Source organism: Acipenser ruthenus, chromosome 25 (assembly GCF_902713425.1).
Source record: "Acipenser ruthenus chromosome 25, fAciRut3.2 maternal haplotype, whole genome shotgun sequence".
Classification (NCBI taxonomy): Eukaryota; Metazoa; Chordata; class Actinopteri; order Acipenseriformes; family Acipenseridae; genus Acipenser; species Acipenser ruthenus.
In genome coordinates, this window is record NC_081213.1 from 26,217,285 (window position 1) to 26,240,541 (window position 23,257).

The 23,257-nt window shown below is 38.6% G+C and overlaps 3 protein-coding genes across 6 annotated transcripts in view; 2 read left to right on the forward strand and 1 right to left on the reverse strand.

Moving 5' to 3' along the window:
- The window catches only part of LOC117413644 (protein bicaudal D homolog 2-like), a 46,461-nt gene extending 36,371 nt beyond the window's left edge, over positions 1-10,090 (reverse strand). Inside the window, exon 1 of one of the 2 annotated variants that reach the window (XM_034022878.3) lies at positions 9,414-10,090. In XM_034022878.3, coding sequence (XP_033878769.3) covers positions 9,414-9,653 — 240 coding nt within the window. In that variant the 5' untranslated portion in view covers positions 9,654-10,090. The remainder of the gene's footprint in view (positions 1-9,413) is intronic. The other variant, XM_034022879.3, reaches the window with a different exon arrangement.
- A 1,691-nt stretch (positions 10,091-11,781) lies between these two features.
- On the forward strand, positions 11,782-19,053 carry LOC117963500 (uncharacterized oxidoreductase YccK-like). The gene is given in 7 exon segments (XM_034903759.2): positions 11,782-11,900; positions 12,191-12,312; positions 13,025-13,125; positions 15,330-15,416; positions 16,485-16,632; positions 16,875-17,048; positions 17,180-19,053. Coding segments are annotated over 6 exon segments (1,023 nt in total). The 5' UTR covers positions 11,782-11,900; positions 12,191-12,200; the 3' UTR covers positions 17,581-19,053.
- A 196-nt stretch (positions 19,054-19,249) lies between these two features.
- On the forward strand, positions 19,250-23,160 carry LOC131701516 (transmembrane protein 40-like). 3 transcript variants are annotated; one of them, XM_058999872.1, is made up of 10 exons: positions 19,250-19,710; positions 19,851-19,916; positions 20,109-20,157; positions 20,551-20,634; positions 20,732-20,812; positions 21,433-21,486; positions 21,633-21,695; positions 22,174-22,248; positions 22,508-22,576; positions 22,727-23,160. In XM_058999872.1, the coding sequence occupies exons 3-10, from the start codon at positions 20,148-20,150 to the stop codon at positions 22,744-22,746; spliced, it is 456 nt and encodes a 151-aa protein (XP_058855855.1). In that variant the 5' UTR covers positions 19,250-19,710; positions 19,851-19,916; positions 20,109-20,147; the 3' UTR covers positions 22,747-23,160. The 3 variants fall into 3 exon arrangements, with proteins under 3 accessions (XP_058855855.1, XP_058855856.1, XP_058855854.1); XM_058999871.1 differs by lacking the exon at positions 20,109-20,157 and having other exon boundaries at positions 19,256-19,710; XM_058999873.1 differs by lacking the exons at positions 19,851-19,916; positions 20,109-20,157 and having other exon boundaries at positions 19,253-19,710.
- The last annotated feature ends 97 nt before the right edge of the window (positions 23,161-23,257 follow it).

Consider the following 23,257-nt stretch of genomic DNA (forward strand, 5'->3'; position numbering starts at 1 on the left):
CTAACCTTCTCCTGACAGGACAACATTCAGCTTCCTGCTCCTCTAAATAAGTGGCAGAAAACAGAAAACAGGAAACAGGGGACCTGCTTTACAACATGCCAGACTGTATAATTCAATCACCAGAGGTGGAAGCTGAGAGGGGGGTGGGGGTCACGTCACTTTGCTATCGCTCCTCACCACACTCACAGAGCAGTCTTTCTGCTTTTCCATGACTCAAGTCATTTCTCATTTTATACTTGGCTGCTGGATGAATAAAGCCAGCTTCACAGAGTTCAACACAGCTAAAAAGCTTTATTTAGACGATTGTAAGCCAGAGGTGGTTGAAGGGAAGGTCACACAGCACTGTGAGGTTCTCCATATTAAAATACCGTACTACCCATACTGTAGCACGTAGATATCAAACTGCAGTACAAGCCTTTTTGTGGCACTGAGCTTAGCAACGTACTGTATAATATATTAATGTATGAACAAAGGCATTTGATTGATGACTAGGTACTTTGTTTAACCTCATTAACAACCGAATATTAATCAAAGTCTCAGATGACCTTTCCTTTGTTCAAAAGGCTTTAGAATTGAAAGGCAGATACTGTAGATACAGTATTAGATGGATACTGTATTCATGACAGGACCTGCATACAAAATCCATAGGTCCTCTTTTATAGATTTATTTTACAAGCACAAGTTCACTTAAGTTGCTGTAACAGCAGGCCACATGTACTGGTTACTAATATTCTTTAAAGACCTTTGCAATAGCATAATGATAAGCTCTGAAGATTTAATGCTGACTTATTAATTCACAAATAATACAGCACAGTCATAATCCTTAGTCAACTATAAACTCGTTAGTAACTCTGGAATTAAAAACAATGAACAAAGTACAATGCAATCATCTTCAGCAGAGCGAAATCTTTTGAGAAGCGGAACCGCGCTTTCACTTTAACGGCACTTGTCCCAGGGGATATTTGTCAAAGACGGACACGCACACGTTTCCATTAGGAAATTACTCATCACAGTTCCTTTCTGTGTAATTATTTTAGCTGGGTATAAAAAAAAAAATAATGAAAATAATTAATATTAGTCATCAGGAAAAACAAAAGAGAAAATTCTTCTTGCTTCTTCTGTGGTTTGGCTTCATTCTCATATTTGGTTGTAAAACTAAATATATTAAAGGTATTTTTAAAGAAGTGATTGACAGCTTCTGTAACATACAGTACAAGCCACATCCTGACTATTTTTCATAGCTCAATGGATCCTCTATGGTTGATTCAATTGTGTCTTCCCTCAACATCACTGGATTCCCTACTGTAGATCATCTTGCCTTCAAGTTTTTTTTTTGAAGATGCATCAGCCTTGCCTGACACTTAATTCATAGGATAATTAAAATAACCTAACTGAAATAACATACAGTGTATCTACAGTACTGCAAACAGGGATTTGCATTACAGCAGAGTCGATGCTGGCAACAATAGATCGAGTGTCAAGCAACTGTTCATAACACAGGCAGACCGTTTTCTTACAAAACACTTTTCAGCAACAACACAAAGGCTTTTGTGTGAGTGGCACGGAGCCCTGGTTGCAGCCTCGGTATGCAATCAGAGGTAACAATGACTGCAAGACAACGAGCAGACTGTGCTGTTTGAACTTGAAGCGGGTGATGAGGGGGAGAGGGAGGGGGTTAGGGTTCGACTGCTATGAGCTCAACTTCCAGATTTAGACAAGAGGCGGTCCTAAGCTGTACAGTAGACATATTTCCTTTAAAGACATCATGCTGTGGCTTGGATCCAAGGGGAAGGCATCAATACCAAAGCATATTTCGGATTTCTTATGTTACTATTGAAAAATATCCCCTTACAATACAACTGTAGCCGCTGGCTGAAGAGATTTCAATAAGTCTTTTTTCCAAGCATATTGTGTTGCATTTCCTTTAAGACTATACAATAACTCCCTAATTTCAATCATCTACAGTTACTGTAATTCAAGATATTATTTGTTTCAAGTGAAGTTTTTTACTTTTATTGCTGGCTCTCGTTTGACAGAAGTTCAAATTCAGGTGCAAACTGTAGTGGTCAGAATGGCAGTTAACAAGAGTCCCTTCAGCAGGGTCAGGTCAAAAAGACAATGCTGAAACATTATTATACTGGCTTGAAATCCACTTATTTCTATTTCAAGATAAAAATCGAATTAACTTTCTCCATTTCACTGCCCTTCATAATCGTGCTCTTTGCAAACCAAATAAAGCTAATGTACAGCTCTGTAATCTGTCAACCTTACATATCAACGGGAGCAGATGGAGGCGCGGAATTAATCATTTTAACCAGCCTTTCAGCTGTGCCGGCCACAATACTTTTAGCAAAATGGGAGCATATTCTTTACATGCAATAGGATATATTACAGAGCTTTGTGGGGATGAGCACAGACGTACAGTAGCTCAGAAATTAAATTAAAAGCAAGCACAGCAGTGTCATCTCTTAGATTATATGTATGTTGCCAGCTAATACCAGCACCCCAAGGGATGTCTGTTAAAGGTGAAACATCACTGATGGTACACATCAGTCAGGTTTGGGCATCTGTTTCTCTCTCTTCCTATACTATAGAAACAAACCACAGACTGATTGATGGTGCTCAAATCCATTACTGTACAGCACTCTTCTGCACAGCTGCCTCATCTTATTCACTGCTCTGCACCCACAACAGTTTTGAACTGCAAATCCCACTACGTCTAACTCACTCAGTATAAAAGCTACGCGGCTCTCTGTTTCCATCATCCAGCCGAAGTGCTATTTATAACTTTAATTATCACTCTTTGTTATGCAAACAGCAGCCTTGCTGGTTTGCTACAAAGTATAGCAGCAATATTTTTATATCCTTTTACTAACACTATAGCCAGGGTTTCCTTGCTTCCTGAAAGTGAAAATTCAGAATTCTACTCCTCCAGTCCACCCAAAGCAGACTGCCCTGGAGCCACCACACTGGCCGTTTTCCCAACTCATAAGCTGTTTTCAGACAGACAGGGATTCATCCTCTTCTGTGGCCTAGGGGAGGGGATTTAGGACCTTATTTAGTGCCACTTAGAAAAGATTACCCCTTAATTGCACTGTGAGCTGGCAGGGGTGGGTGCAGATGAAAGGCTTGAATCAAGCACAGCTGACAAAGGAGAGAAGACAACTGGGCAGACCGTGGAGGAGCAGGGCACCGGCTGAGACAACTGGCTAATAAACTCCCAGGCTGGGAACAGATCCCTGGGCGAGGGCCTCAGAACACAGACCTCCTTGTGTGTGAAAGGAACTGGAGAATAAGACGTGATTCTTTAGTCCCAGGCCTCGCCAGCATACAGCTGCCATCTCCTCTGCATGGCTACCACTTTCCCCAGTCCAAACACAAAACCCCTCTTTCATCAACATGCAAATCAGAAGGCATGCTGGCCAGAGGCAAACACAGTGAAAGCATTCCACAGCCTGGCAGCATTACCAATGCAAATGCATCATTTGTCTACAACACTACAGTAGGGAATTGGTCAGAGACAAAACTTCTAAATCAAGATTAATCGTCACATCTGTGTATGAAAACAAAGGGCATTGTGGGCATGACCGCACATTTGCAGCAAGTCTTACAGAAGCACAGACTGAGGCAACGATAATCTCACAAACCTGATTGATTCCTTCCACGGTACGATACTGAGCACAAAATAATTGGTTTAGATTATTTCTGGATTTCCCAGCAACAACCAAGCAAAAGAATTATGACTGGTAGCATCTTAAACTCTAATTGCAGTACAATTAAGAATAAAATCATGTTTAAGGCTAAAGTATTCTAAAAGACTGGTGAACGAAAGAAAATAATTCTCAAAGGGTTGTGCTAGAACACAATTATAAATCTAAGTTTTATGAGAGGGAAATCAGCCTGGGAAACAACAATCCATTCTGTTTTCCTGCAATTGTTTTTTCTACAAAAAGGATAAAAATAGTGCTGAACAGAATGAATTTATTTTTGCAAAAAGATCTAATAGCACCTGATTACTGTAGTACTCATTTTACCTTAAGGGAAGGTACAGCACTGCAGTCCAAGACTTTAACAAGTAGACAATAAATACAAATACAGTAGGTAACCTCAAAAAGTTAAATGAGACCGGCAGGCTTTTGGCTAATAGATTTAAAAAAAAACCCAAAAAAACTACTGTGCAGTACAATGCCACACCTGCTTAACCCGTTGCGGTTTGCATTCAAAGACTTGTTAAATCTCAGTATCTAAACTGAACAACAGACACCCAGAACCTATTTGGAGTTTCACAATGCATTAAGAAATTTGCTATTGGTTGTTTCATAGATTCCAGCACACAATTCCTTTCTTTCACAGGCATGAAAACAAGAAGGAAAGACGTGAATGCCTTCACTGTTTACTGACACCTTCAACAATGCCAGAGTGGCCCGATCAACACCGCTCCTCTTGTCATGCTAACAGCATTTGGTTTGAGAGCAGGAGAAGGTTTATTTACTTGAAGAAACACTCCAGTAATTTGATTTCATGGGAGTGCATAAAAATTGTATACCCCTAGTTTTCTTTTTCCAAACTAATCTAACAAGCCCTGACATCTTTATGGCCTTTCTCTTGGGACTCACAGATTGCAGAAAACAGCCATACAAAGGAGTATTCTACTAAACAATGTTTACTACAGTATTTTATAAGGCGAAAACACATTTTATTAATCAATAAAATAGTCTAACTGCACAAAAAATTTAAAAAGCCCTCTTTAAATGATACATTCTAAAAATGTAATTTAGTATTTTATTGATTCTACATCAAATTAAGATGGATCTAAATACGAAAGTTAAGCTTAAGGAAAAAAAAAAACTCTTTGGAGTGCTAGTTATTCATAAGCAATTGCTAGGATAATCTTTAAGTATGTGACCCTAACTTTTATAGACAGCTGCCTTACTGCATTCTTCTCCAGTGGATGATGGTGTAATTCACCGTCTCTGAAAGTCACACAGCGGTCTGTGCATCGTGCCTCGAATCAGTAAAGGTCAACAGTCACAGCTCGGGCTGGGAGCTCACACTGGGGTGGCAGCCCGTTCTGAGGGGACAGCAGAACAAACACTCAGTGACCTCGGACTAATGCCTGAGCAGATGGAACCATTAATCCAGGCCAGTGCATAGAGGGGCACCCAGTTGCTAATGAATAGATTCCAGCACTTAAGGAACCCTTCTGAAACATATGGAAGATGGGGAAACTGGTTCTTGAAAAAGACAAAGGCAAAATTTAAAACTTGAAAAAAGGTCATGACCTGACTATACACTTAATACAAACCTTAGGTATGCAGATCAACAGCAGACAAATTGTATGACAGAAGAACTTCAGTAAGAGACTGTGGCTTCATTTTTTTCTGCTGCCCTTTGCTGCAGACAGACCTGCTGAAGCTCCATACAGAGAAAGGGTTGCTACTGTACAGTGACCTATAACATGTGATGCTGCATAGTACTGGATGTGAAACAAAGCCCACTACTGTACAGTAGGTTACACCACCTCTTTGACTGGTAACGTACCATTTCAAATCATTTTTGTAACCTTCTGACTGAGACTCAGTAATTTCCCTTTAAAATGAACATGCTTACTGTGTTATCAAATACTTGATTACACTTACACACTAGATATGTATCATGTTTGAAAAGTGACTAGAGTCTGGGGGGCCCTGCAAAGATGTATGCTGATGGTGTTTCCTACCCGTCTCTTTTTCTTCAGTATGACTGCAGTACAAAGGGAGACGTCTGGCCTTTTAAAGCATGGCAAATATGTGCAGAAACAAGCCTTTACAAACTGGAGAGTTTACTGTGTGCAGGAACGAGGTCAGAGAACCCTACTGGTTTCTATCAAACATTCAATTCTCTGGGAGAACTCAACAGCATGCCATCTTGACAGGTCTGACTTTCTGACATTAAAGATACAGTACAGCATGACAATGCAAAGCATTCGTATAGTCTCTGTGTTTACAGTATATTCAGTGGATTTAAAGCATTTTGATTTTCTTTTGTACTTATCTTTTGGCTTTGTTTGTGAGAGAATCATAGTTGTTTTGGTCTATTGGCACTATAAAGAAGCATCAATAAACCATAAATGTGATACCCAGGATTAGGTGGAACGTGTTTTTTTTTTTTTATATGAATACCTCTGCATCCTTCAGAATCAGTCCGGTACTAATCCTTGATGAGAACTACAAGAACAAGATCAGATGAAATCATTCTCAATGGTGGCTGGCAAATCCCTTTCAATCGACAAACACTGTACCTATTTAACCTCATGAACAGAGAACTCATGAGCCAAACAAAGAAACATCATTATCAATGGCATTATCATTTTCGCCACTACAAAAGAAATACAAATTGGATTTGGAAAGCCAAATGTGTTCCATTGACCCGAAGAACAGTGGCATGTGCTCAGCAATGCATAGAAACATGACAGGCAAAACCAACTGCAATGTCATACCAACATGATGATCTTACTGTAATTGCATACATGGCAATGCCATTTAAAAGACATCCAGTCTATAGTGTTAGTAAAAGGATTATAACTGAGGAAAGGGAGCCAAGGGATTCAAATTGAAATCCCAGCTCAGCCCCTGGTTTTTACTGTGCTTCAGCAGAACCCATCTGTATCAATGGATGTAAAGAGGACCGAATTTAAAGTGCTAATTGTACAAGACAGAACAACCATCACTATTGTTGCAGATGCAATTCCTGCTACGTACCCACAGACTCCGCATCAAAGATCGATTCACACAAAACAGGAAGCCTCAAATGCACCGTGCTATTTTTAGCACATGCTTTTGTCCTTCCTAATGCCTCAGCGCCCTATCCTAGGCTCACCTTACCCCAGAATCAGACTAGCTGTAATCCCAACTGATTAAGCCCCTGGGGTCGAGCAGACAGCTGGCTGCACTCGTGAGGCTCCAGGACTGGTATGTTTAAAACTGCGCTGTGTTTACTTCCGTTGACATAAACAAAAAGGCTTGTACAGACGCCACTGTACAGTGCAGGCACGCTTGTGCAGTTACAAGCATAGAACAGTTACCATAATAAAAAATGGATCTGCTGTACTGTCTGAATAATCTCCTGTAGATTCAAGATCTGAAATCAAAGGCATGGTTTTATTACAGTACAACTATAGCTAATGTTATGAAACATTTCCTCAATAAAATAATCCCAGCTAATACAGGATGATCAAGCAATTTGAAACAAATCTGAGCCTCATCAGTCCATTAGTCTGCTATTTCAGGCAGATACAATGACGTAAATCAGGCTGGGAAAAGTCCAAATGAGCAGAGGCATTCAGGCAATACACTTTCTTGCTTTACAATGTGCTTACTAAAAACTGTCCTGAATGGGTCCCATTAATGTATATAAATAAATAAATAAATAAATAAATAAATAAATAAATAAATTTGAAACAAAGTTTAAATACTTTGTAAAAAAACATTAACAGAACTCTAAAAAGTGACCTTGGTCCTACAGTCGGTTACAGCATAATGACAGAACACTATATATGGTAATACATTTCTACCATATTACCACCGTGTTTAACCCCACGATCAGTTTGCAGTGAAACTCTTGATACAGCAGTTATTTTCAAGCGGCCTTTAAGAAAAAGTTTTCAAATACTGTTCGTTATAGAAAGTGGTTCAAGGCCAGTCATTTTCCCTGCTACACAGTCACTGTTGTTGACTTGGTTACTGGGCAAACAACTGCTTGCAGTCCAGTCCAAGACATGTGAGAAGCCAAAGGAATGCCTGGGAAATGAATCAGTGTGGAAGCAGTCTTGGCCCCTCTGAGCACCAATCAATTGTACTCTGCAGCAGTGCAGTGGAAATGGAAATGCTGAAGTCATTGCCTGCAGCTTGTGGCAGTGTTCATGACTAACACACAAACACACAAACACACTCCTTGCATTCTAGTCTTCTGGCTGCTTCTATTCAAATCAAAAACAGCCCTCGCTGGCTGTAGGCTGTAGACACAAGGTGTACTGACATTCTGAAGAAGAATTCAAATCAAGTTTCTGACACGGTCTGTCATGTAATAGGAAATAACTGTTTGTTTAAGTCCCATGCGCTGATATAGCAGCTAATGAAGGACAGCTTCCCCCTTGTATCGGTTTCCTTCGCTATATCTGACATATGATGTCTTCTTTGTTTCAATTTGGTTTTGCTACAAAAGGTTTTTGGAAGAATTCATTCTAAAGTACTTATTTTGCTTCTACTGTTTATTGTACTGTAATGTCAATTTTAACTACTGTAGTCACAAATTTGTTACAAATTACACAAAGATTACATTTCCTTATATTTTCAGAGAGGGCAGTAATTTGAGCCATTACATGCTTACTGTAGCTAAATTAGCCACACTGCTTTGCATACCTGGGTTCTATTGTGCAGATTTTCAAAAATGAAACCAATTATAATTTAATCAGAAGCTTGCTCCCAGTCTACAGTGATTTCAGGTGGCCTGCACTGATCTCTGCTTTTTTTCTTAACCTACTTTTCTCATCAACATCACATGATCAACATCTGTTCTAGCAGTGAACCATCTTTTGGAGCAAAAAATAATAATTCAAAGCTGCACTGTCCTCTTTCATGTGATCCACCTACAGGGAAACTGCCAGCATTCCTTGAATACCTTCCATGGTTGCAGCGCCTCAGAACGACACAGTCCATTCTGTTGGCTTATATTAAATGTACTGTTGTCAGGCCTTAATATCTCATTTCTAAGTTTCCCAACCGATTGTCATCCTGTAGCCCTACACATATTAATTTAAGCTGCTGTTATAAAATAACAAACTTATCATTTTTAACATGACAGTTACAGTAGCACACCTGTACTGCAGTGAAACATGGTAGCATGCATCTTACCTTTGGGACTATATCCATATAACTACAGTCTCAAATACAGATTTAAACCAAGCGTTTAAACTTTTTCAAATCTTATATTTATTTGCATTTGACATTGTAATTTGCAGGTTAGTAAACAATGAAGGTGTAACTTGCGGATACCCCTGTCAATATCAGATAACTGTCAGTGTCAGATTTTTAAAGACTTAAAACATTTTAAAAACATAGTACTTAAATTATTTTGAAACATTTTAATTATTCTTCTCCGATACATTTTAGGCCGAAGTGGCAACATTTAAAGGAGTCTGCTGTCACATTTATTCACTGTCAGACGCGGGCGTTGACATCTCGTTCAACAATTTGAATTTGAAAAAAACGCCAAACTCAGTATTAGCTATCACAGCAGTATTAATTATTATCAGCTATAATGCAGTATTATTATTAGCTATAACTGCAGTATTATTGTGAGCTATAACTGTACATTCGGTATTAGTATTATTTCAAACGTTATAGCTCAGGTTCCGTATAAAACCGTTCTCCTACCTCTCGCAGTTGATCCAGCTCCCGGCGGGCAGTCTCGTACTCTGCCTCCAGCTCATCGTACTGCTGCTTCAGCTGCTGCTTCTCCTCCAGCACCGCTAGCCCGTACTCCGCAGCCTGCATCTTCTCATGGGTCGTCTCGCTCAGCTCCCTGGACAGCCTCTCGATCTCCGTCCTCAACCACTCCGGTGCGGCTTCCAACACCGCTTTCGAGTCGGGGTACCCCTGCCCTTCCACAGACATCTTGCGGCTGATCCTGGCTTGATCGAGACGGGAGAACCACTTCTAGTTCTATACCTAACCCTTTCAGGAATATTTAATTCACCAGTGTCTCCTGTATTTGTACTGCATTATTGTTTTATTTTAACGCGCCTGCTTGTCATAGCGAGATAATCAGCTTCTTCAAGCTGAAGTAAGCAGATTCTGTTTCATGGTTGCTGCTGATCTTAAACTCATCTGCTTCTTTTCTCGGTTAAACCAGTTGGAGGAGTTGCAGCAGTCTTTTACTGAGATCATTCATTGGGAAAGGTTCCAAGACAAAAATGTGGAACACTGGGAGACGTAGTCCTGCTGTCGTCACGGTGTACAGCTGAGGGAGAAGCGAAGGACTTCAGATACCATGGGGCCATGCGTGTTTGCGCATGTGTGCTGTTGAATCCCGTCCAAGGGATGTTTCACCACTTCCTTGGAGAAGGAAAATTGTGAGTTGGCAGGACATCGGTTAAGAGATTTTCAACCAATATAAAAATAAAAAAAACTCAGCCAACGCTAAAATGATTTACTCGTTTGCATATTTAAAATCAGATTTGCTATAAACATTATGTTTTACAATATCTTCCAGCAATCATATTTCAGCAACTATGAACTCTACTAGGTCACGGAGAATCATGTTGTCGTGGAAGTTGCTGACATCTGCTGGTTGGATTATAATATTACTCTTTGACCAAAAAAGAAAAAGAAAAAATTGATTCACTTGAAACAAATTATTTACACTACCTAAACAATGCACGATCAACATTCATTGAAACCACGTGTCATTCACGTCATTTACAATCATATTTTCAAAACATGATACTTAGGCATTGCTTAGTTGCTGTGGATAGGATATTATTAAGACCTGGTTAAAACAACGGCCAGGACTGTTGAATTGGATATAATTAAGGGCATAGTTTCAACATGGCCCTGAACTGGAATTAATTTAAACAATCGCTAAATGTCTACCAATGTACTTTTTCTAATAGCAAAGCCGCTGCTTATAGTCACATTTGAAAGAAATGCTTCCCCAGTTAAAGATTTCAAATGGCCAAACATGGATAAACCTGAAATAAAATGAATTAAACAGAACATGTACTGCCTGTCCTGATATTTCACTGTGAAGATTGCAATGTATTATTTTTTGTAATTATGGCATGGCAACTTACACAATTATCTTTTTTCCAGCTTTATTCTGTATTCTCTGCAGGAAGTTAGACTCTTCAAAATGATTTTGATAAAGCCATACACTGCAGTGCAAACAATAAAAATTTTTTTAAAAATCCGTAGGGTTGACCAAGGTAGATGTGTAAAATCCCTACAGGGCTCTTGAAACTAATTTGAAATGATGTACCTGGGAATTGTTATCTTAGAAATACACATTACCATCGTATAATGTATGCATTGCAGGCAAAACTACTTGAAATTCAGGAAGAATGGGCATATAACCTTGGACTGCTGGCTCTCAGTCAAACTGAAGTACTTTGGGATACATTGATAAAGGTTTTGGAAGGTTGGTGGCTCCAGCCTCCTAATACCTGAAAAGATCTGTCCCCCAGCTGTCTCCAAGATGTCATATTTGGAAGTGACCCATCTTGATAATAGTAATGACCAAAGAGGGTCCACCAGAAATCAAGACATCAGCTACCCCAGTATATTTTTAAACCGACCCTGTTTGTGTTCCAGCCGGCTTTCCATTCCTTTAAGGTAGTTTCAGCTGCAGGCACAGAACCTGCCTCCTCTTTAAAGCTCTTACTGTACCATTCTGTCACTCTAATTAAACATGCTTCCTGCCATTACTACCTGCAGTAGATGAGGGTTATGAATATTAATGGAAGGCATGATTGTAGCTCAGGGTTTAGGGCTGTAGGTGCACGTTCCATGTTTTGGATGGCAGTACAGAAAACAGCATTTGTCAAAGAGATCTGAGATCAGGAGGAACATATTGGAACCAACTGCACTACTTCACTAAACTATATAGATCCCTAAAATTACCCCACATGGACAAGAAAAAGGTTATAGAACCACAGCCGGAAAAGGTGCATGAGGTTCCGCCTCACTGCATGCTGATTGGATGAAAAAGGGTTTCTCCCTCCAATGAGAGGACATTTTGCCTTGATCAAGGAAGTAAAGTAGCAGACTTATGCAAGGGTTGCATAAACAAAACTTTATGTGTGTGTAAAGTAAGGGCAGATCCATTTGGGCTGTTTGAGTAAACTGCAGATAAACATATTGCTGGTGAGTACAAAGGTTTTGCATTTGTGTTATGTTAAAAAGCATGTATTTTTACATTGTCCACAGTAGTAGAATATATAGATTGTCCTGAATGATTCTGTTTGCATAGAAAGAGGCATTGCTTACCTAATTACACTATCAAAACCAAATGCTGTAAAGGGAATGTCCCCATTGCCAGTACACATGATTAGTTTGGTATTAGGAATTCTTCTTCGATGTACCAGTATACCAGATCTTAATGTACTGTACCCATAACCTGTGCCTTGATAATAATACTGTATTATTTCTTACAGCTCAACAACAATGGCACAAGTACCCAAAGTCCGCTTGTCCGAGGGCCTTGAGATCTGTAGAATATTAAATGGGATGTGGCAGGTTTCGGGGGCTCATGGGCCTATTGATACTCCAAAAGCAGGTACAAAGAACTGCAAAGAAACAGATTAAGATATGCATGATATTTGCTGATCTAAGCATTTATATTGGTTAAAGAAAGAATCATGTTTAACTGTTGAGTGATGTCAAAAGAAGCTTTCCCCTTGAAAGTTTTACAAAGCGGGCCAGTACCTATTTCGCTGTTCTCTCTGTGATAAAGCCTATTTAACATTCATGTATGGCATGTGGCCTGAGTTTTAGCTGGAACAATACAAAAGAGCCCTATAGGAATAAAGCCAGATTTGTAAAACTAATAGCGCTTGTGTTCCTGCTGAGGATTTCTTACATTTCTCCTTCACTGCAATCAGGTGGTCGGTTGTTATATTGTTTAAAATGAAGGCGTGTTCTCGTGCTGTCTACAGGAAAAGGTCAGTCTGTTGGGCCATAACACAAAGATTACTGTCTCTGCACTTCCTTGATTAATAGCTTGGGACCTTATCCACAAGGAATGTGAGATAGGATTGTTAGATAGAATGTTTTATGACAAGAACATAAATATTCACAAAATAGTCATTTTCTATTATAAACTACAACTTTGTTCCTCAAAGGTATTTTTACCTATTTGCGCCAAAAATGAAATCAAGGATGGTACATTATTATTATTATTAATGCAAGTTTCTGAAAATCTGTATTACAGTATTCGAGAGTGTTCTGCAATAAGATCTAGCTGTAATATGTTATTTTTCTTCTTTAAGTAAATGCCATGGATGCCTATATAAATGCTGGGCTGACCACTTTTGACATGGCGGATATTTATGGACCAGCAGAAGATATATTCTGAGCCTTTTCCAGCCAGGTAAATTATCCACGTGGTAATTTTTTTTACTTTAGATGGGATTGTAGATCACATTACAAAAGTATCATGCACGTCATGCACAAAATCTTCTGTCTGTGCCTCAGAGAAGAGTCTGGTCATCAGACAGCCTCAATTACCTAATCTAGGTAAAGTACCTTGCTCAAGGGTACAGCAGCAGTGTTCCCCACCTGGGATTGAACCCACAACCCTCCGGTCCAGAGCCCTAACCACTACACCACACTGCTGCTCATTGTAATGGTTTGACCCTGGAGCTGGAAGACCTCCGAATGCAGGAATGCTGCAGGGCATACATGAGCTCTGAGACCTTTCTCTGCTGTGAGATGGGATCTCTGTGGAACCCTTCTTCACTGCAAGAAATACTAAGCAGATGCAACTGCCTCGGGAGAAAAAATAGTAGCTATATCAAAGAAGTAACTTTAGAATGCACTGGCTGTTTATTAAATAGCATCAAATCAATACTAAAAAAAGTATAGTGGAATTGCAAAAGGCTTCCACTACCACATAATAAACAAGGAGTGACTGAGACACCAGGTGATTGCTGGGGTGCATTTATTACAAACCTACACAAATGAATAACATGTGCCTAGATACTGTACAGTATTAAACGTTGCACCCTTCCTGAATTAAACAATAACAGCACTGTGAAAATAGTGTGATTCCTTTTGAAAACATGAATCCCACACAACAGGTTTTTGTAGAGAGCCACATGGGAGGCAGTAAATGTGCTACTTTACTCACAGCTGTGTGGACCTACACATGTTCCATCAATAGTCTACATTGTCAATCAGCCCTATTAACATTTTCTTATACCATTATTGATTCCTACTGCTTTTTATAGGTTGATTGGTAATTTGTAAAATGCATTTGTTGGAATTCCTATATCTATTGGCTTAGCAAAACATGAGACTTGGTACTCTTCAGTTCATATTGCACATGAACTGTTTTATTCCATTCATCTGGGTTATTGTTTGTATGTGTTGTAGCTTGCTGTCAATAAAATAAATAAATAGAACATTTGTAAACTGTAACTTCAGATTGGCCTGTTTCTTTTTTTTTTCTTTTTTTTTAGTTCATGCCCTTTAGTGTCATTACTGTGTTTCCACGTTTCTTCTGTCTGGTTGCTGTGGTAACCAAGAGTGAATCTGAATCTTTATTGTTCAATTCTGAATATGAAGTGAGAAAAGCTACAGTTTTAAATATCGATGTTGCAAGTTTAGTGAGGCATCAATTCACTGCACAATGCCAATGGCAGTAACTCATTTGTAATTGAATTAACAGGCTTTGTCCCCCTTTCACTTGAGAGGCTGTGGTGTGATTTATAGCGAGTTACTACTGTAGCTATCATTTAAAAATACCTTTTCTATTCTAAAGACTTGACTGAATGAATTAGGTCACTTCTGAGGTCCATTCAATTAAAAATAATGGAGTTCTGCAGAGGTAATGATTTTATACATTACAAGATTATGCTTTCTATTTCCTGCTAATTAAAAAGAAAAAAAAAATCTCTTCAAACCTCAATATAGGACATTTCTATCCATGATGGGCCTAATGACCTTGCTTAGTGAACAAAAGGCTCATTATAGATGATGTGGTCGCTGAAGCTGTATTGCAATATTGTTTACAAAGTAAGGTCGATGTTACAAGTGTTAAGCTAGACCTGGGTATTACATAGACATGGCAACATTTAGAAAACACAAAAGGCACAGTAATATATATATATATATATATATATATATATATATATATATATATATATATATATATATATATAATGAGTGTCAGTAATTCAGTATAGACCAAAAAATATGAGAAGTAAAAATACTTTGTTCTCACACACCCCAGTGTGTACAGATCAGTCTAAGCTCTCAAAGTTGACAAGGGTATTGCAAAACACAAGAATGACCTTAAATCTTTGTTTAAAATCATATTTAATTTACAAAACATTACGTTTTGTCAATAGATGCATTTATATTTCTTTTTCCTTTTTTTATGATTTGTCGTGACTGCTGGAGAATTGTAAAGAATGGAACTGTAGTATTCAGTCTGTGCTCACTTTTAAGATGGTTTCTGGCACTGGTGAATGTATTGAATTAATTGTGTATTGATAATGAGTATTCCATGCTATTATACTGTCTGTAGTATTGAATATTTTCAAACACTTAAACCCATTTATCATTGTTCAGCTGAAAACCAGAAAAGGAGAAGAAGCTCTGAAAGGAATCCAGGGTCTGACCAAGTGGGTGCCCCACCCCGGGCCTATGAGCAGAAACGTATGTAATAATAATAATAATAATAATAATAATAATAATAATAATAGCAGTGGTTAATTATACTGCAAATGTGCTTTACTTTATATTTCTGTAACCCGCAAAGAAACAGTTCAGATGATCCGGACCTATTGCAGTCCAGTGAGACTTCCAATTTAATGATGTCATGAACAGGGATCGTGTTTTTTTTATTTTTTTTATCATGATTTAGGATTTCAGGGAGTTAAACTGAATTCATCTGGGATTAGATTGGAATGCAGAACATTAATCGCACAACATAATTGTGTACACCAACCTAAAGGGAAGGTCAATGCAGGTAGTGGAATTTCGCATATAAAAATGTCCTGTGATAAATTTGCAAGGAGCTTGACCATGCTTACACAGTGCTTTTAATATGCTTTGCTTTCACCATGTTGTTTAGTTGCAGCAAACCATTATGGGGTTCACCCAGGTACCAATGAATAAATTTGTGAGAGAGACTGACTATTGTAAACTATCACCCTCTCCCCTCAAAACCTTTCTTCAGTGTGCTGTGGCGCAGGCCCACAAAGCTCCAGGCCCACCCTGTGTGACTAGATGTTCTGAAGGTGGCTAGCTGTAGGTTGTCCTTTGCTTAGGAACAAGAAGGACCGCATCATCACTTATTTTCCTGAGAAAACAAATAGGCCTCAGCTTGGTTGGGGGGGGGGGGGGGGGTATAAAAGGTATATAGCATTGACTTGAACATAAACCATTAATGCTGCTGCAGAAAAAAAGAAACATTCAGCATTGTTTACGCACAAACCCATCTGTTACAATGCACGACATCGAGTGAAACCACAATCAGGCCCTGTTCACAAAACTCTGATTTTGCTCTGTTTTTATGAACAAAAAAAAGCTTTAGATTTTCCCTGAAATTCTTAACAAAGCCAAAAACAGTCCAAAACAATGAATATCAAACTGTATTTTATTTGTAAAAACATTCATTAAATAACTCACGAGTTTTATGAATCAGGGCCCCTTGTTGTGTACAACGCTGATTTGAATATGGCCACAGTAAGATTCCTAACGCCAGTATGTTTTTTTTTAAAGGTGGTCGAGAAAGCTATCCAGCAGTCACTGAAGAGAATGAGAGTGAAGAGCCTGGACTGTTTGCAGTTTCACTGGTGGGATTATAGTGACAAGAGGTACCTGGAAGCACTGGGACATCTCTCAGATCTCCAACAAGAGGGGGTGATACGTATGTACATATTGTCCTAGTCCCTGTAACATAGATGATCAGCATTTCTGCACAGCTAAATACAGTGGGCGAACCAGTATTTACAGTCCTGAGACTCAGGACTCAAGAAACACAAGTTTGCTTGGTCTCAGTGTTAGTAACTCACATCCTCTACAATACAGGCTTTTTGTAGACTTGTATTTTAGCTGTTACGCCACAAACAAACAAAACTGAAAAACAACTTTTGTATTAATGTTCTTTAGGGGAACTTGCCTTGACCAACTTTGACACAAAAAGACTGGAGGAAATCACTGGCAAAGGAATCCGCATCTCCAGCAATCAGGTCCAGTACTCCCTGATTGACAGGCGGCCAATGGTGAAAATGGCTCAGTTCTGCGATTCACAGGGAATTCAACTCCTCGCCTATGGAACTCTGGGTAAGTTCTAATGAACCCTCTCAGGTAGTGATAATAATAGCACCCGTCTGCTCTGAAAAAGGGTCAGCTCATTTGAGATAGTAAAGAACGTAGTACATCTCACAGTAAGATTTGTTTTTTGCTTCTTCAAGGTGGGGGTCTCATCAGTGAGAAGTATTTGGGGGCTGCAGAGCCCAGGGGCCAAGGAGAGCTCAAGACTGCATCTCTGAGCAAATACAAGAACATGATCAACATGTGGGGTGGCTGGGGTCTCTTCCAGGAGCTGCTGGGCAGCCTGGACTCTGTCGCCCGGTCTCAGCACTGCACCATCGTCAACGTGGCCATCAAGTACATCCTGGACATGCCGGCGGTGGGCGGAGTGATCGTGGGCAGCCGGCTCGGGGTGCCAGGAGCTGAGCACATCCAGGAGAATCTGAAGAGCTTTGAGGTCAACCTCTCTGCCAATGACATCAGCAAGATCGAAAGTGTTCTGAGCCGCTCCAAGGACCTAATTGCAGTAATTGGTGATTGCGGAGATGAGTACAGAAACTAGAGGATTAGAAATTTACACCTCAGTGACTTTGGGTCATATTCAGAAAAAAAAGAACACTACTTTTTTGTTTTTAACAAAAGCTTTTATCTGAATTTTGTTTTATCTGAATATATATATATATATAGTGGGTTTGGTATGGGTGGTGGAGTGTGGTAATTAAAAGTGGATTTATTGCTCCCCCTTTCTTTCTGTCCTGTTTTGTATAATGATGGACACCCAAAAATAAACCCACCTGCACTGTTAAAGATAATAAATATATGTGGAGAATCATTTGACTTGTGCATGGAGCTATAGTAGTGCCTTTGTGTATGCATATGAATTTGCTCATATATCAGTCGCTCAAGGGCTTCACCGCTCCCCCTGCACGGTTTGCTTTATACAAACAATTGTGTGCGGACACATGCAGATAAAAATTAAATTATAAACGGGTACAGAGCAAGAATTTCCAAACAAGTTAGAATATACCAGTTAGCCATCTTAAAAATAAACCAACAATACATCATTTTCTTTCAAATATTGTGTGCTTAGATTTCTTTGATGTTTAGTAAGGCTAACTCCTGCTTATTGTTCACATTCTGGAGGCCCCATTGCCTTACATCAACAAATAAAATGAACTTAATGTATTTTTATATTGTTTTAGTTTAGAAGGTATACATTTTGTCAGTAAAACAAACAAACTTTGCATCACAAAAACTGAATCTCTTTGCCAGGTGTTTGGCACCCCATTCTTCAGTACAGTTGTACAACATTATGAATCAACTTTAAGAGACCTTGAAGAATATTCTAAGCTGTAAACACTTCTACCCTCTAACATAAATTATACTTGTAAAAATAAGAAAACAAAGTAAAACTACACACATTGGGTGATATGTGATTGTGGTGCTTTCCTTAATCCTACATGCCAATTTACTGCAAGCATGCTAAGCAATGAATAATGAGTTTCTGTCCATTTTAAACCCATGGTGATTCTGTTATGTATTAGCAGTAGCATGTGATGTCATTCTAATATGATTTTTACAAAGTCGTTGTAAACAAACACCCCTTTTAATGCAATGCATGTTTTACTCACGGTAGCCTACTTGTTGCAGAGGAAGTTTATTTAGTTGTTAGGGCAGCCCCCGGTGGACTTCTAACAGCGATTCAAGGCAACCAGAGCATTTGAAAGGTGGTATACATTGTATTTCTTTCCCCAAACCAAAGACTAATTTTGAAAAATGTGTACCATGGATCAAGCTTTGCCAGAGGCCGCAAGAATAGCCTGCGGAGGACATGCACCCAATGTGTGCTGAACCTGCCCTCATACAGGTTTAGGAACAATTCATAAGGTTTTATTGCTACACCCTTCCCACTGGAGCGACACAATTTTGTTGTAAACCTTTGTCAAAATAAAAAAAAGGACAGGAATAATAGCACTTCAATCATAGCGTGCTGACTCTGTTTTCGTTGCAATGTACCCATTAACATAACACACATAACAAATCTGTTCTGGGGGTGGTGAAAGGCTTACATTTTTTACCGCCCTATTATGCTTTGGAGAGAACAGATGAAGGCTTTAAAAATGATACCACGCCCTGAAAAAAAAAAAAAAAAGCCCTCAAGGTATTTTGGAAAAAAATTGCGGAACAAAGGGTATATATTGTTTGAAAACACACCTACAACTAAACGTCGGAAAACCCAAATACTTTAAAAATGAGTTGCTCTAGTTAAGTATTGTGCTGTATAATCTGAAGCAAACGCATTACAGAGTATATCGCTGCAGAACGAAGGCTCCCATCGCGTAGCTCTCGCAGGGAGCTCACGTCGGGTAGTGCTGCTTGCGGAACTCCTAATTTACGTAATGCTTCATTCACCCTCAACACCCCTAAACCGAAAACAGGGTGTGGGAGGGGGAGAACACTGAACATAGTGATTGCTGTGGGAGCCTTCGTTCTGCAGCTATACGCCTCTCGAGAAACCCTCTGGTTGAAGTGAAACTGTTTTTATGTAAAAAACTTCAAGTGAAACTTTAGAAGACTGAATCAACTCTGAAACATCATGCAATGAATCTTTTCAATTAAGTGTCATTTCGCACCGCTTCTTCTGCCACACTGAAACAACCCGGAAAAAAACAGGTTATTTGCCAGAAAAAAGGTAAGAGAAAGACAAGACAAAATGTTTTTACTTATATAATTCGGTTTTACATTGTCATCATATCATCATAAGTTAAGAGACACTAATACGACAGGAGCAGCAAAGTTCAGCTGTTTTTTTTTTTTTTAACTTGATTACAGATATTTCTGCGATGGGAAGTAACTCAGACGTTCACCAACCAGAACCAATCGTTTCAAAGAAGCAAGGTACAATGGCCTGTCATGAAGCGTCTTCCGCAAATTCGGGGTGTTAGCATTGTTTTTCTGAAGGCTACAAACGTCCACATAAGACGTAAAATGTATCAAGAACGATTTGATCATACATCGCATACATAAAAATAACCATATCCGCTGTGACTTATTGCATTTTAACTTTTATTTCTATTTTATTCCATTTAGAAAAAGTATTGGAAACCGCGAATTTGCGGAAAAAAGTTGATGAATATAGGTCAGTCTCCACAAATTACCAGACTGGCTATTTATTGGCCAGTTGGTTTACTGAACATGGAAATTACACCTCTACTACAACTGTCAACTTATGATTGCGCAATACTTGAATTGTTTTGTCTTTTAAGATAAATTAGAATGACATCATTAACTTTAGCATTTGCTTAACATTTCCATGACTACAGCAATTGATTGCGCCTGTACCAAAATTTGACAGCGTACCACTTTCTGACATTACACAGGTCATGTTTTGGTACACGTACCACATTCTGACTTTCTGGCCCTACACCGGAACTAGATGTACAGTTAGAGTTATAATTGATGCCACTTTAAATAAATTTGAAAGGTAAGTGTAAGGGTATTATCAGAGTATTATACCGTTGCTCTATTTCAGATGGCGACTTGGAATTGGAGGAGGATTTTTCTGAAGAGGACAGCAGGGATCCAGTGCCTGACAACATGAAAGTAGAGCTCCATGGTATTTCACGTCTCCCTAGTGCACATACACATTCTTAGAGTATACTTAACTGCCTTCAGTGCGGATATCAGCATGTGTTGTTTTGTCTTTGCTGCAGATCCTCAACTCTTAATGGCTGTAGGTAAACCTTTCCACCAACATGACGGGAGGGAAGACGACCAGCTAAGTGAAGCAGAGGGTAGGAAAACATGTGTTAATGAAGGGTATTTTAAATACAACTGGATTATTCTTCATGTCTGTTGTGTTAAGTGTCATGCGAATGGTGGAGTGGTATTGGGCCCAGTCTGACTAACGCTAGGGTGTATATAAAGTTCTATTAAATTAAGGGTACATGTTGTCTAGTGCATATTATTGAGTCTTAGCCATTACTTAACTACTGTACAGTTTCTGTCTTTTTTTGTTACTGTATTTCCAGACACAACAGAAATTATATATGCAGTGGAAAGCAAGTAACTGGTTGTTTTTAAGGTATTGGCAATACAAAATGCTAAAATGATGTATCAAATCACACGTGTTATGAAAATGCAGTCTAAAGAATTGTGCAATGTGACCCACACATTAGGCATCAGGCATCTTTTGCTGCTCCTCCCAGAGTATTATTGATTTTTTTCTTATCCATATTTTCTTGTTTTATCACTTATTTTAATAATAATATGTATGCGTTCTAACATCTTTTGTCGTATTATGTATGTTATGATCTTGAGGCATTTGTGAGTTTTTTAACATTTACACTGTAGAAAAGTCACCAAAAAATCCATACGGTAATAGAAACTATTTGCTTTTTATTTTAAATATCAGATCATGACGACGAGACTCAATGTGAAAGAAGGCAACAAATAATTAGGAAAAATGGTGAGTAAAAGGGGGCTTGTATTTGAATGTTTTTTTTTTGGTACAATTACTGCTTTTGTCATACTTGCAACTTTTTTCATAACAGTAAATGGTGATAATTGTAACGCTACTGGTGCTAAAAACCAATAGCATTCCTTGTGTTTCAGACATGTTCTTCCATTTTCTCATTCTCTGCTTTGCTCTGGGATCAGCTTTGGTCATGCACAATGGTAAGGATTTTTTTTTCAATTTATTTCCAGCATCACTAGACATTAGATTTTTTTTTAATATGAATGATGGCAGTGTACGTTCTTAGGATAAGATAATATTGCTGTAACGATTAAAATAGCATGTTAGTAACATAGCCTTCCAATGCTTCACCTGCAAATGCAAAGTGAGTGATGTGGGTATGTTAAACACCATAACCTACATCCGACTTTAGTTAAAAAATTTTCTAACCGTGCCTCTCACTGTTAGATATCCGGTTCTTTGAAACATGTAAGTGTTACATACATACATGTAACTTGTTAATGACAGACAGCTAGGCACCTTTGTGTATCCCTCTCTTGTGCTGAACATGTCCAAACTGTTTTTGATCACAGAGTAAAACTGTGTGCATGTGTCTTGTATCTCTGTTGCTGGGGATGTTGTGGTAGCTTGCCATATCATTTCTTCAATGACTTTAATAGTTTGTTCCTTTGTTTTCAGACATTTTTGTAGCTGCTGGTGTTGGTTTGCTTTCATTTTCTTTAATAGAAATCATTGGATTGTACTTTAATTTAGGTAAGTACATTAAGATCCCTGGTAAAAAAAAAAAAAATAGAAATTCTAAATGTACAGATGGCTGTTGTAAACAAGCTAGTATTTTTAAACAAGTCAAAGTGCTAGTGGTTATTCATGAAAGTGTTTTGTACTTGTTTACTTACTATTTATTACTCAGATAACCTGCCAAGGCCAGTGTGTCGTTCATTTCGAACAGGCAGTTGTCTTAGTTTCTTAGAAGTGCAGTTTTTGACGCTCCTCGATGGTTGTCTTCTTTCAGTTGGTCGAATTCGAATCGTCTTTGAATATTTCCTTCCACTGTTTGAAAGACTCAGAATGCCTGTGCCGGGTAAGAGATCAGCTATCTTCATCACAGTTTATAGTTTCACTAGAGTTTTCTTCAGTGGTGAAACGAGTTTCTAACACACTTCACTGATCAATGACGTTTTTGGGATAGAACTGTTTCTAATCGATGTTTGTTTTTTCCCCCACAATAAAGCATTGGCTAAGAAGGATTAAGAATCTCCTGCCGACAACACAAACATGGATGCATTTTAGCAGAAGGGACTGTCAGCAGTGGGGGTTTCACTGTGTCGAATGTTGTAATGAAAATGCTGTGTGTGTTTGTTTTGTTTCCCTGTTTTAGTTTTATACTGTGGATGCTGCCTTTTTATTTCATAAAGTCAGTTAATTCAGGGTTAGGCTAGTCAAATACACTGTGTGTTTACTGTATACGGGTTAGTCACAATTACTGACTTTTACTTTTGGGGAATTCTATTATGGTGTCTTCAGTCTACAGATTTAAGGGTAATGACATGTATACTTACAAAGAATGTGTCATCATTAAATAAGAAATATATATTTTATATACTGATTACAAATTATTACTCTGTCATGTTTCCTATGAAATACAGAATAAATATGCAAATTATATTGAGGTGTCAGGTTTTAATCCTTTAAACACAGGAAAATACTGTATTAAGAGTGTGAATTGTAGATTCAGAAGTGGTGCTAATGACATTGTAATAAC